The following is a 12,809-nucleotide window of genomic DNA, read 5'->3' as shown; positions in this document are numbered from 1 at the left end:
GTGTTCCATTGTATGGATGTGCCACAGTTTATTAATTCAGAGGAAGCACACTTGGGTTACTTCCAGTTTGGGGCAAGCATGAATAAAGTTTGTATAAACATTTGGATTAAAGTTTTTCCATAAACAAAAGTTTTTATTTAATTTTGGTTAGTACGGAGAAGTAGGATTGCTGGGCCATAGGGAAAGTGTACGTTTAACTTTAAAAGAAACTGCAAAGCTGTTTTCCAAAATGGGTGTAAGGTTTTCTTTCCCACTAACATTGAATGAGAATTCCACTTTCTCTGCCTCCTTGTCAGCTGTTAGTATTGTCTTTAAAAAAAAAAAACAACTTTGTATTATCCCTTTTTGTCATTATATCAGGTATATAGTCAGTGGCTTCTTTTAAACATCACAACTATAAATTTAAGGGTCTGGTGAGTATGGATAGTAATAGTGTAATGTATGATGGGATAATTTTTTTCATCTACACTATTTTTTTTTTACCCAAAAGAGTATGATCTTATCAAATCATTGTTAAGAGTTAAAGTATATTTAAGACTATAATTTAAGTACATTTAAGACTATATTTTTGCTTGAAGACTTTTATAGAAAATAAGCTTAAAGAATTTATTCCTTGAATCCTGACAACCTTGAATTCTAGTCCTCCCATATTTAATGGGAGTGTCATGGGATGCTTTCTTAGAAAGGCAACTCATGAAAATCTCTATTTGAAATATCAGTGACCCCTGAGGTTGGATGAAGTCTTTGTCCCATAAATTCCAAGCTCAGTCATACTATTAAAAAAAAAACCATAGTAATTGAGTTTCGCTTAAAGTACAATAAAGCAAAAGAATTATACCATTATTTCTCACATGCATTTTTCCAACCTATCCTCACATCGCTGACATACTCCATCTCAGGCAACCTGGTTTTGTCTGTTCTGTGGCTGGCCACTCTAACCTTTCACTTACAAGTAAGACATGGGGGAAACACAATTTAAATTCTGCTGAAGGATTTGAGCATTCGATAACTCATGGACTCTACAGTATAGTCTGAGCAGAAATGGACATTTCACTGATTTTCATATCCAGAAGCTACTCTTTAATAGATCTCAAGAAGAATCATCCCTCCTCTGATTTGTGAATTCCTGATCTTATAGCATTCTACGATTGTTCAATGAGCGGCTCTGGAGGACTAGAAAATTCAGTGCTTTTTACAGAGTCTATAGGAGCATATCATACAGGTTCAGTGTCTCTGCCAGTGCCTTGACTTAATCCAGAAAACATTCCTATTCCAACCTCGATACAAATTGTCCTGTTGCTTCTCTTTTCATGGAGAAAGTATTTTCTGCATGAGGGCATGGACCTATGCCTAACACAAAATATCCTTAACTTTCTAGGAACTGGTCTTTGTTTCCTGACTGAAGACATAGATGCAGTTCCTGTATTTGTAACATCAGTCACTTTTGTAAAGCTTGGTGCTTTCATTTTGTCTTCCTTTCAAAGCCTTTTAAACAACACTCATGGCTTTTCTCCTCCTGCTGGTGGGAGGCAGTATTAAACTTATCTGGCATAAGAAAGATTTTGTGCAGCTAATTTTATAAGATGACACAAAGTCATTTCATTCAGAGCTACTTATTTCTCTTAGTGGAATCAAATAATGCAGATCTCCTGGACGTTCCTGTTAATGGTTGATGGAAAAACGTGCGGGTGGAAATATGTCTTTCCCATAGGTACTTGATAGCATTTGATTAGAGGCCAGGCATGTAGCAGCTTCGTGAATCTTCTTTTTTTTGTTTTCTGTTTGCAGATTTTATTCTTCACCGTACAGTATTGCAACCAACCGCATGATTCCACAGACATCTATCACGCCATTCATTGCTGCTTCCCCTGTCTCCACATACCAGGTATGTCCAATTTACCTGCACCTTAGGAGATATCTTTCTTGCAGTAATACACTATTTAGAGGCAAAAAGGACACCGTAGAATGAAAAGAAAAAAAATTCTCATACACTTTAATCACATCTTAATGTAATAATACTCAAGTTATGAGTTAGCCTATACTTTCAAGAGCCTGTTTGCATCAATTCACTGGATAATAAAAATCCACTACGCTTTTCATTCTTCCTGCTGAGTTTTCATGATTATGCTACTTTCCAACTAACCTTAATACAGCTCTCTCACCACTGGGAAATTATTTTGTTTGTTGTCTGTTATTTTGTTTGTTCATGTTCCCTATCGTGTCTTTTCTAAAAGCATATTTCTAGCAATTCCTTCACTCACTCCAGGATATTTTATCACTGTCATCTCATTTTGTCATGGTTGTCCTGGTAAAGCTACACAGATAGATGTTAAATCATACTTCCCAAGAAACAGAAGAAATTATCAAAGTGGTAAAAAGTTGTTCCTATTCCCTGCTCTTATTTCATTCTCAGTTCCAGTGAGACCAAAAGAGACCTCAGGGGTTCCGCAGATTGAAATGCTGGAAAGTCTGAGACTCAATGTGTGTCCTCAGCTAGATATTATAGCCAGTTAATTCCAAGCGCATAGGTGGATTAAAATAGTCACACTTCTCCCTCAAACAATACTCCTTATTTTATTCCTCTGAGTTATTACATATGTGATATTAATCTCCCCTCTACCTAATATTGTTTTTCAAACAGTTCTTCCAATTCTAATTAGAAAATGCCTGTATATATGCTGCATGTAGAAAGTGTCTAGCGTCATTTCTTAAAAGTTTGGAGGGAGAAAGAGAAAGAGAGAATGCAAGCGTGTGTATGCATGTGCTTCTTGAATTTTGCTGCTGGTGGGGGTGGATGTTACATAATGAGTAAAACTGTAATGATGCTGATGCTATTAATTCAGTGAAGTTTTGCCTTGTTCAGTCACTATATACTTCATTTCAGGATATCCCAGCTGTCAGAGAATCAAACTTAAGACTATGTGCACTTTTCCTTAACTGATTCCCCCCGAAGCAAATCATTTTCTTTCTTTTTCTGCACTCAGATTCTTGAAACATATCCATGGGCAAATGGAATAGATTTTCACTTGAATTACATTAGATGGTCTCTGAATGGCTGATTTCTTAATTGCCTTTCCTTGGGACCCATGAGGCTATGTGCAGGTTCTGTTCAGTTTTTGTTCTTCCTGCAGGCCTGCCTGGTTGTAATGTGCGTGTATGTGTGTGTGTGTGTGTGTGTGTGTGTGTGGGTGTTTCCTTTTTTTTTTTTTTTCTATTCTTGGCCTCTGTTCCAGCCAAGACCACCCATTAAGCCACAGTGTAGAGCACTTCAGTGACATGAATAAAATATTCACTGAAGAGTGATTTTACTTGGGAGGGCTCATAAGTGGAATTTAACTCTAGCTCCCTTTTCTCAAAAGAAGAGATTACAGTAATGATCTATGTTGTTGATTCTCACCTTTCACCAGGTTTTTTTCAATCCAAAGTGTTTTGGCAATTCTGTGTGTGTGAGTATATAAAAAAAATCTTCTGAGTTCTCCACGTTACATTCAGCTTATTATACGGGCTGACTTTTTCATTTGGCTGACACGTGGTACATTTGAGAATAGTTGGCTGGCTGACGTACTCACTTTTATTTGTTGTACCAATTACCATGAGAGAAAATAATTACAAACTCGCTTAACTTGGGTTAAACCTAAATAACCGCCCCAAATTTTTGGTTTATCTCTTTAGCTCTTACCACAACTTTTACCACTTGGACATATTTCTAAAACGGGATCACTTGAGCATTTGAAGTTACAACTGATGACAGAAAAAGAGAAAGTCTTAGCAGTCAACTCTTGCTTCCTTCATTACTTGCCAGGACATCCCTGAGAGCTGATCTTCATATGGTCTCTGAGGCCTCCTAAAACTTTAGTCTTCAACATCAGCCTCAAAATATGCTCCAAGACCCAGCCTGGGCCATGTGGGCACTGAAGTCAGCTCCATTGATATGGGAAGTTGCTTTACCTTTTACCTTGTTTCAGGGACCAATTTAATCAAGTCCAAGAATTCCCTTTTTACCCTTGGTTTTGAGCACGAATTAACTGTAAAGTCAGGTGGACTCCACTTTCCTATGACCTAGTGTGACTCCACTGAACACAAGAACCAAGTTCTCTCTATGATTGCTTTGTGCTAATAAATGCTGTTTGATGCATAGGTCCAGAGTACTTCATGGATGCCTCATCCGCCATACGTTATGCAACCAACAGTAAGTGTTCTCAGTCACCTGAGGCTAATATTTCTATTATCCAAGTACAAGCTTTTGGAATGCATAGAAGCTTTGGGGTAAAGCTTTTGTTATATTATGTAACTCGTTCAGGCAGCCATATTCTCCAGATAAAAAGCTGTTCCTGAAATTCTACAAAAGCATGTACAACAGATAGCTAGAGATCGACATAGACATAGAATCAAATAAAGAGAGAGGGTGAAAAAGCAAGAGAGTGAGAGAGAGAGAGAGAATGCATGGAAACTTTATTAGAGGAAATAGCAATCAACCATTCAAGCTGAGTCTACCACTTCTTATGCATGAGGAATTTCTGCTTTATGCAGGAACTCAGAACTCCAGACAATTAAATTTATTCTACAAGGAAACTCTTTGTTTCCCTTCTCTTTCTGATATGCTTTTCTCTCTTTGGCCACAGTATGATATGCTTTAGGGACAATTTGGAGTATCATAGACAAGTTTTGACTTGAAGCAATATATTTCAAATATGAAGGTAGTTGTCTGCTAATAGATGAATTTATATAGATAGATGGCAAGGTGTGTAAATATTTTCACGTTAATTAACTAGAGCAGTTTTCTTTTTCTTTAGTGGAAATTTTCTCTCTGCAAAATATTCAAACTCTATTTTCTACTTGCTAGATTTCCCATTTTATGGCACAACATTACATCAATTCCAAGTGAAAAGTATGACGTATTGCATTAGAATCTAGACTGAAGGCTAATGATTGCATTTATCTTTGCCTAGGTCTTCCAGGGTTTCTAGCTCTATAGAAGTGCGAGATAGAGATTTCAATAGCAACACACTCATGAGAGTGTGAGGCAGGGGAAACAGCCCTAGACTGGAAGTTGTGTGACAAGGTCTCTGGTGACTCTTCTGGGTATGCTGTCTGTGCATTTGTTTCCTTTTCTGACACTGTATACTTAATAGTGCTTTTGTGAGGCTCAAATGAGAGATCATATGTAAAAGGCAATGTAAAAGAGTATACATGCTATGCATTATTATTATCACTGTCCTCATTATTATTGAATGTGTTCATTATACAAGGAAGAAGCAGTGCTAAATTTTAACCCCTTTAGAAGATAAATGTCAGTAAGTTAGTATATATTAAAGACCAGGGAGCTGAATACACAGACATCCATTTCCTGGACTCAAAAAATTAGAGAATCTGGCTTTCATATTTGAGCTGTGTCCATTTTATTTTTTTAAATAAGGAACTTTTCATGTTGCTCCAAACATTTTGATAGTTTTTTATTTAAAGAATAAAATATATGTAGTTTACTGCAGCAGAACTTTATACCATATTTTGCAAATCCCTTTATTTACTATTATTTGCACAACTTGAGGGCTTTCTGAGTTCATCTAGTCTATGTTCTATGAATCATACCACTATGCAACAAGTCCAGGCTACACTTTTCTGTCCAAGTCATAAGGTAAAATTCAGTATGTGCTGCCAAAGCAATACATAGCATAGCAGAGACAGAGCCAACGGAAGAAAAGGAAAGAAGTCCTGCCAAGTTCTCAAAAGGAGACTTTCTGGAAGGAAACAACCACCTTCTAAAAAATGTGTTCATCCGTAAAGCACTAATACTAACTTAGTCCTCATACCGAGTTTTAACATCATCTCTTTGTGGCCAAAAGGAGTGCACATCTGGCAAATCTGAATATTTTACCAGATGTCAAACTATGTAAGATTCTTCAGTACTTCTAGATCTATTAGGGGGCAGGGAAGATGGTTGTATGGGACTTTATTTCAGCTGTCGCTCAGGACTTCTACAAAGTTTTTCACACACCTCCTTTTCCACCCCAGTACAGCTTCAGCCTTGTGTTTGCATGTATTATTTCTCTATGTGTATTGTTAGTGTGTGCGTACATGTGTGTGTGTACTTTAATTTGTCCTTTTAGATTTTTCTTGCTGAGGCTACTACTCAGAGCTGATATCATATCACTTCCCATGACTAGATTATGCATCATGCTTGAGCTTAGGCCACTCGGTTTAAATGTAATGTTTATGGCTGGGGTGGATTCCTGGAAAAATATAAGTGGCTGGGCCACCCACCACTTTGCTATCTTTTAGACGGAGAAAAGGGCAAAACAGTACCATGGAAACACAGAGTTTGTACCATCAATCATTGCCCTGTAATAATCTTGTTGGCTGTCCATATTACATAAGTAACTTTACCCAACTGGCTTTAATTTTGTCATCAAAGTGAGGGTAAATCACCCTATGATACTAAAATATAAAAATATTCAAGCCATCTTAGACTGCAAATCAAAAAACCTGAATCTGAGAAGAAATAATGAGGAACTTGATGATTAACAGCATGGATTCTTGGTTGAGCTTATGAGGCTAGGAAATCCGTTTTAGCAAGGGGGTATTGAGCTATTTATGTAAACTTTCTGAGCCACAGTTTTCTCATCTGTAACATGGACATAATAATACATAAATAATTATGTTTTGTTCATTAAATGAAATAAGGCATTAAAGCTCTTAAAATAATTTCTGGAAAAGAGCAAACACTCAATACATTATTATTATTTAATTATATTAGTAGACTTCTCATTATGCTTTAAATTATCCCAGTTTTATCAAATGAGTGTTATAAGCAGAAAGTCGAAAATAAGCAACTTTGTTGAGAATCATCTATTTCTACCACATTCATAGTGCTAATTACCTTACTTTGCTAATGAGTTTGGTGGAGAGAAACTCTGTGGCTATAAACAAGACAAATTGCTTACATTGGTACTTATTTCACTAACTTTCTAAACATTCAACACCTAAAACTTAAAAAAAATGCCCATTGAGAATCTCCTTTTTTCAGTAACTGGAGACTACTTTACAAACAAATTCAAGGTGTCAAAATCTATGTCTCAAATATATTGCCCATAATTCCAATTTGCTTGCAACTTTTCTTCTCTATCACATTTTCTCTTTCCTCACTTTATGATAATTTCATGCATGAGGTTTCATTGCACAGGAATATACCTCCCCATCACCAAGCATGTACACTGACTCCTGAGTTGGAGCTGGGTGTATTGCCTAGGCTAGAAGCCCTTCGGGTTCTCTCTCAGGCTTGACTTAAAGGGCTCTAATGTCTCAATCTGGTTTGTATCTGAAAACAGTGCTTCTGTAAAGTTCTAAAGTAGAGCACAATGTCTTTGATCTCTTTGCTAGGGAGGATGAATGGGTAAACTGGAGGGGCAACAATTGGTAAGAGAGAAATGAAATGGCACAGAGAATGAAAGGGAACAGTAAAGGCATGAAAGAAGAACAGAAAACATAAGCATGTAATTTCTAGAGTTTGCCATTTAAGTTTGTTTCTTTGTACGTTTAATGTTCTAAGTAATGTGCTTCTAGATTTAGAAACAAAATACTCTGGGAAGAAAGGATAGATGTCTCTGCATGGATTATAATTCTGGTGTTTTGGAAAGAAAAGAGATTTCTGTTACTGGACCCTGGGAACTTATTGGATCTCCTGGAAAGCTGTCAAACCCCATGTAGGGAAGCGAGAGCATTTCTGTTTGCCTTTTGTTATCGTTCACCTGAATAGACTCTGAGAAGACAGCACTGTTTGACTCAATTAGGAATTCCCTTTTTGCTGAGAAGAAGTAAAAATGCTGACTTTGTCAATGTAGTTGGTTATTTGTTTCTGCTTCTCAACACAGACGTCTGTACTGCATGCTGAAATCTCACCATTGCACTGACAGAATTTTAATAGTTGATGGATTGCACCAAATACCTACTCTACAGAGCAGTATGTTACATTGCAATGTCATATGAATACACAGTTGAAATTGCTGTGTTCCAATACATTGGATATTTTGTTACATCTGTATTACTGACAAGGAGAAAAGATGGTAGTTTTCAAGAGGAAGCAGAGTTCCACTTTCTTAAACTTTATTTAAGCTCATTTGAAAGATAAATCTTCTGTTCTTGATATGGTTAGTGTTATATCATCTCAAGGAGAAAGGTCAGCTTTCATTTTGACTTAATTACAAATTGGTTATCTAATTACAGTATTCTAAGAAATGCAAGATTCCCTTATTGAATCAATACATGATTTGTTGCCATGGCAACAAATGGCAAAAAAGTTGCAAGCAAATAAAAAATTATAATTGTTATAATTAATAAACCCTGAGTTTTCAGCTAAAGAGCAAATATAAACTGCTTCTCTACAACCAGGCTGTTTAAGAAGCCCCAGAATACTTAATTTGGTCATTCTTTGCCCTTAAACATGTAAGGCCTAAGGCCTAGTTTTAGAGTTGTGTCCTTCAGATTTGTAGGTGTGTGTTTTGAGAGGGCATTATCACCAAATTTGCCCTAATTACTGTAGAAAATAGTCCTGGCTTTCCTATTGTTAAGTATAACTTCAAAATTTTACGGTAATTTTTCAAATATAATCTCAGCAACTTTAGCAAAATAACTTTACACAATGAAATGCAATGCTTATAATTCAAAAGAAGTAAATAGAGTATAAAAAGATTTTCCACCTAGGATCCCTTCATTCATCATTTCCATTCTCCGGAAATAAACATTGTAAACAAAATCAGATATTTCTATCCAGTCAATTTTATTGCATATGAAAGTATATATCTGCATGTGTGTAAATGTGTATTTTTAATATAGAAACAATATTACTCTACAAATATTGTATTACAATTTGCTTCATTTTTCCTCAATAATAAAATGTTCTGGATGTCAATAAATATGAGTCACATATAGATCTATATCAATTTTGATAACAGCTCCATTATCACTATTGTATAAATGCACCAAAAGGTGTACTTTCTTGAAAACTCAAGACAATAATATTACGCCCTAGTGAGAAAACATCTGTCAGATAAGTCGCTGACACAAAAGATTTACATTTTAAAATTTGATATACATTATTGTCAAATTGCCTTTTAGATAGCAGTTTTTCTTTCTCCATAACCTCAATTAAAAGCAGGTAATCTCAAGTTTTAAATATTTTGTTAACGTGGTAAATATCTCACTCGTATTTTATTTTCATTTCTGAATCCTATGAGTTGAGTTGATTTTCACATGTTTATTGACTGATTTTGTTTTCTTTATCTCTGAACTTCAAGTTGGTTTGCTTTGCTTAGTTTTCTTTTGAGATATTGATCTTTTCTTATTTATGAGAGATCCTATTACAGTTAGTAAGTTTATTGTGTCATAGATAATTTAAATATTATCTCAGTTTACTTTAAATTTTAATTGTATATTTGTCATGCAGATTTTTGGTATTTATGTATTTAAATGTATCAGTCTTTTTTTTAGAACAAGGGTCAGCAAACTTTTTCTGTAAAAAGCCAAACAGTAAATATTTTCTGTTTTGTGAGCTATATGGTCTGTGTCACACCTACTCAATTCTAAGGTTTATTGTGAAAGCATCCATAGACAATACATAATGAATGGGTGTGCCTTGAGTTCCAATAAAACTTTATTTACAGAAATAGGTATGGCCACATTTGACTCACAGGCTATATTTTGACAACCCCAGCTTTAGAGCATCTGTATTCCATGCAAAATACCTTAATCACTATAGATTTAAAATGCCATATGTTTTCTTACTGTGCTTATAGTAAATTTTGTTTAAAAATGTTGTTACCTTTGAAGTTTATTTTATAGCATGAGATGAGATTAAGATTCAAAGTTTCGTTTGTTTGATTTTTTTTTCCCCAAAAGTGGAACCAATTGCCATAACAAATTTTACCAAAGAAGCCCTCTATATTTCCTCCTCTGGCATTAATTTTATGCCAATATTTATCACATAATAAAATCTTTTTATCTTCGTGTCTGTTTTCCAAATGCTCTTCTGTCCGGCTTCTCTATTTCTTCTGAGCATTGCTCTATTTTGACTACTATAACTTACAGTACCTTAATCAGGAGTGTCCAATATTTTGGCTTCCCTAGGCCACATTGTAAGAAAAATTGTCTTAGGCCACATATAAAATACACTAAAACTAATGATAGCTGATGAGCTAAAATAAATAAATAAATCTTATAATATTTTAAGAAAGATTGTGAATTTATGTGGGGTCACATTCAAAGCCATTGTGGGCTGCAGGCAGCCAGTGGGCCGCATGTTGGGGAAACTTGCCTTATAAACTGATAGGAAATGTCCACAATTAGGAAATGTCCACAATATTTTTTTTATTGTTTCTCAAAAATTTTTCTAGCTATTTTACATTTTCAGATGAACTTTAATGCATTGTATGAACTTAAAAATGTACTAAAATTTCAAATTATATATTGACTTATGGGAAATTTAAGAATATGACATATTTACAACATTGAATTTTTCTATACAAGAAAAAGAACTTTTCGTCTACCCAGGAATTCTTTTATGTATTTTGGATCACTTAATAGAGTATCAGGTTTCCTCCATGTATGTTCTATATATTGCTTAATGTTTTCTTTGGCATCTTAGTATTTTTGTTATTATATGTCTGAGTTTTTTGCTGTGGCTATAACAAAATAACACAGACTGTCTAATTTATAAAGAAAATAAGTTTATATAGCTCACAATTCTGAAAGATGGAAAGTCCAAGAGCTTGATGTAGGCAGCTGGTGAGGGCCATCTTGTTATTTCATAACATGGCAGAAGACATCACCTGGCAAGAAGGCAAAAACAAGAGAGCCAGAAAGAGCTTCCTTTTGTAACAAAGCTATTCCCACAAATCTAATTCCATGGCAACATTAATCCATTCATGAGGACATAGCTGACATTAATCCATTCATGAGGACACAACACTTATTTCTAATGTGTAAGTTTTCTAACACATGAAATAAATATTCTTCAGCATTGTTTAATTATAACAATTTTATTATATTTTCTCATTGATCACTTTGGTGTATAAAAATGTTTATACTAATTTTATTCATTTAATTTTAAAAATCTATGAATTGTTCAAAAGTATTGCTGAAATTTAGAATATATACCTAAGTTAAAATATGCATATAAAATACCCATTTCCTCTTACCCAAAGATTACTACAGTTAATATCTAATGTTACGTTTCCAGATGTTTTTCTGTATTTATATCAATATCTACCAACTTATCTACATCTACAAACACACATGCACACAATATACCCATTATATATATATCACATGTATATGTATATACCATTTACCAAAATGATATCAGTCAAATGATATCACACAATATGTGCTATTTTCAGCGAATATTTTCCATTTTTCCTAGTTGAGAAATTTTTTATCATCTCTAATCAAATTTTCCCAATTGAGCAAAAATGTTGTTTACACTGGTTTACCCAATCCAGGAAGCAATCAGTGACCACATATTATATTTGGTTATTGGGTCATTTAAGGCTCTTTTAATCTGGCAGTCTTTTTTCTTCTCCTGTTCATGGTTAGCTGTTCTGCCATGTATCCCACTCTTGCAAAATGTTTGGTTGATTCTTCATGATGCTGTTTAGCCTTTTCTTCTATCTCATATATGAAACAATTTTTATAACCAGCTATCTTTCTGAATTCTCTCGTTGTTTTCAATTGAATATTTAATTCATTCTCAGCTTTTCCAGGTCATCAAAAATAATATAATTTTCCACCGGATTTTAAATCCTTATATTTCATAATTCATTTTCTGGCCAAATGGCTGTGGAATGTATCCTTTGACTTATTTCTTATAATAATGGAAATACCACTATGAATTATTTTTTAATTCAGGTATAGATGTTGAACTTAATCAAAGTTTTTTTGAAACTATTGATATTATTTTCCTTTTGCCAATTTTATTGTATTAATATATTTGTAATTAATTGTATTATAATTTTTAATATTTTCCTAAGGTAGAATCATTCTGCCATCAATTCCATTTGGTTATGATATATCCCTCTTAAAAATATACTTCTGGATTATACTTGTTAATAGTTTATTATCTTGGCATCAGTTTTTATTAATAAAGTTAGTAAGCTATTTTTGTCAGGTTTGAATATTCAATTAACAAAGTCTTCATAGAGTTAATTTGGAATAATTCTTTTTTCTCTAATTACACAAACAATTTTAAGTAGCATTGAAAACATCTCTTTTTGAAGATTATAAAATCTTTATACGCAAGACTGTCTTAGTTTTGGGGAAGAGATGCATTTATTTTACCAAATCCAGTTTAAAAAATAATCTATTACTCCAGTCAGACATGTTCTCAGGAGGCTAAAACTTTATAATCTATTTAAGAATTCGTTAAGGTTGGCCTGATGCGGTGACTCAAGCCTGTAACCCCAGCAGGTGGAGAGGCCAAGGCAGGCAGATTGCTTGAACTTAGGAGTTTGAGACCAGCCTGGGCAACATGGCAAAACCTTGTCTCTACAAAAAATACAAAAAATTAGCCAGGCATGGTGGTGCATGCCTATAGTCCCAGCTACTTGGGAAGCTGAGATGGGAGGATTGTTTGAGGCCAGAAGCTCAAGGCTACAGTAAGCAAAGATCACACCACTGTACTCCAGCCTGAGCAACAGAACAAGACCCTGTCACAAAAAAAAAAAAAAAAAAAAAAAGAATTTGTTAATACCATGTATGATCATGATCATGAAGAACTCTATCTGATCGTTGCATAGTTGATAGTCACGTTGCTGAATGAT

General features: G+C 34.5%; 1 protein-coding gene across 8 annotated transcripts in view; it reads left to right on the top strand.

The window, feature by feature from the left end:
* The window catches only part of RBMS3 (RNA binding motif single stranded interacting protein 3), a 1,708,877-nt gene that overhangs the window by 1,587,274 nt on the left and 108,794 nt on the right, over positions 1–12,809 (top strand). For 7 of the 8 annotated variants that reach the window (XM_055284824.2, XM_055284838.2, XM_055284851.2 and 4 more), the window contains 2 exons: positions 1,789–1,885; positions 4,139–4,189. In XM_055284824.2, coding sequence (XP_055140799.2) covers positions 1,789–1,885; positions 4,139–4,189 — 148 coding nt within the window. The remainder of the gene's footprint in view (positions 1–1,788; positions 1,886–4,138; positions 4,190–12,809) is intronic. The other variant, XM_055284857.2, reaches the window with a different exon arrangement.

The sequence above is a fragment of the Symphalangus syndactylus genome, chromosome 1 (assembly GCF_028878055.3).
Source record: "Symphalangus syndactylus isolate Jambi chromosome 1, NHGRI_mSymSyn1-v2.1_pri, whole genome shotgun sequence".
In the NCBI taxonomy this organism is placed as follows: domain Eukaryota; kingdom Metazoa; phylum Chordata; class Mammalia; order Primates; family Hylobatidae; genus Symphalangus; species Symphalangus syndactylus.
The sequence above is the reverse complement of the archived record's forward strand: the minus strand, read 5'-3'. Positions and strand labels throughout refer to the sequence as shown.